This window comes from Tupaia chinensis, unplaced genomic scaffold (genome assembly GCF_000334495.1).
Source record: "Tupaia chinensis unplaced genomic scaffold, TupChi_1.0 Scaffold000211_1, whole genome shotgun sequence".
In the NCBI taxonomy this organism is placed as follows: domain Eukaryota; kingdom Metazoa; phylum Chordata; class Mammalia; order Scandentia; family Tupaiidae; genus Tupaia; species Tupaia belangeri.
In genome coordinates, this window is record NW_006159686.1 from 143,036 (window position 1) to 144,871 (window position 1,836).

A 1,836-nucleotide genomic window follows, 5' to 3' on the forward strand; every position below is an offset into this window, starting at 1 on the left:
AAGGTTCAGAACAGTATGGTTTTGCACCACTTGAGTAATCCACATGCCCATCAGTTGTGAATGGGAACTTTTCAAATCAAATTTGAAAACAGCAGCCCCAGATGTATGGCAAAGTGGTATTTCACATTTTTAATTTTAAAAAGTGATAAAAGATTGTTGACTCCTAAATAAAGCTGTTTTCCAGAACCCGCAGTTGGTGTAATGGCTGTCGCTGGACTCCCATGTAGTCGACTGCAGTTCGAGTCCGGGACCCGGCCTGATGGCTTAAACTCACGCTGGGCACATATGCGTACATGCTGAAGATCCTGAGAATGGAGAAGGGATTGCGGTGTGGCCATCCCTTGGGGGGTAGGGGGAGTGGGGGGGTTCTCGCTTTCTGTCTCTGTCTCTGTCTCTGTCTTTCTGGCGAAGGCACTGCACCCTATAGCAAAAACTTCTAAAAAAGAAAAAAGAAAAAAGAAAGAAAGAAAGAAAGAAAGAAAGAAAGAAAGAAAGAAAGAAAGAAAGAAAGAAAGAAAGGTGTTTCCTAAACCGTGAGATCTGCAACAGAGATAGAAACCTGATACCACAGCAAAACTCCAGGAGCCTCAGATTTGAGGAAAAGTACGATAAAAGGTAAGACAGAAATGGATCTAAAAACAGAGGAATTAATTTGGAATGAGTGGCCCTGTTATCCCCATCCCCGTGAAGCACGGTTACCAGCCAAGCATCTGATCCCAGCCAGCTCGGATTTAGTTTAGCTCACTGCTACCGGCAAGACCAAGACCTGCTCACGCATCATAGCCACTGCTGGACTGCTGAACGGTGCTGGGCCACGCCCCCAGCGTGTCTGCCCCAAAGGGCTGGGCATGGCGGGAGAGCCGACACAGGCGGGACATAGGCGGGGTCTGGGGTCGGCATCGAAGTGTACGGCGACCAGGGTACCGAGGAATTGGAGCTGCAAGTCAGGGTATTTCTCCTTCACAAAACACACACGCACACACTTATATCACTTCTCAAGCGAGGCCGATACGACGGTCTAGGGAACGCCCTGAGAACAGGGCTTGGGTGCGGGAAGAGATGCTCAATAAACACGCTGAGTAATAACCCTGGAGGGCACCTGAGTGCGGCTTAAAGCCAAGCCGTCCTCGTGCCAATCCTGGAACCAGGTGGCGCCCGGGGCCAGGCGCCCTCCCCTCGCCGTAAAAGGCCTAAGGCCAGGCCCCTGCCCCAACGGGCAGCACCGAAGAGCGGAAAGGGAGAAAGCCGTTTCAGAACGAGGACAGCCCATGTCCCCAAGTCTGGAAAACGGCCGCAGTCAGCACGGAAACAGGACCTCCCACCTCACCTGAGACATGGCTCACGGGGGGCCGCGGAGGCAGGAAAGCGTCCCCGAGCTGCGGGCGGGGACAGACAGCGGGCTCTCGGAGGCCTCCCGTGCCTCGGGGGGAGCCGTTCGCGTTCCGCCGGGCGCCAGCTGCTTCCCGGACCTCTTCACGCCGGGCTCACGGGACCGCGCGCTTTCTCTGCTGGGAGCCCTCCGCGACGTACCCCCGATTCCGGGTGGAGGCGGCGCCCCGGCCACTCGGCTGGCCTTGACCTGCCTCGGGCCCAACGCAGGCCGGACTCTCCGCCCAGCTGAGGACCCTTCCGGGGCCTCACGGACAGCTACCGAACCCCGGAACAGGCCGCAGGAGACGACTACACTTCCCAGAGCGCACCGCGGCGCCCGCGCGCCAGGCGAAAGGGCGTGTCTGCCCGACCCCCCGCGCGGCCCGCAGCCTCGTCCCGAGTGCCCAGCAAACCTGGGACAACTTCCCTCCCAGAGCGCACCGCGGCGCCCGCCGGCCTAGCGAC

The 1,836-nt window shown here is 57.8% G+C and overlaps 1 protein-coding gene across 2 annotated transcripts in view; it reads right to left on the reverse strand.

Annotated features, from left to right (window-relative positions):
- LOC102491132 (zinc finger protein 140) overlaps positions 1-1,836 on the reverse strand; it is a 97,092-nt gene that overhangs the window by 13,697 nt on the left and 81,559 nt on the right. The window contains exon 1 of one of the 2 annotated variants that reach the window (XM_006147310.3): positions 1,328-1,782. The exons of the other annotated variant lie outside the window; for it this stretch is intronic. Within the exon in view, the coding sequence (XP_006147372.1) occupies positions 1,328-1,336 (9 nt within the window). The 5' untranslated portion in view covers positions 1,337-1,782. Of the gene's footprint in view, positions 1-1,327; positions 1,783-1,836 lie in introns of those variants that run through there. 2 annotated transcript variants of the gene reach the window in all.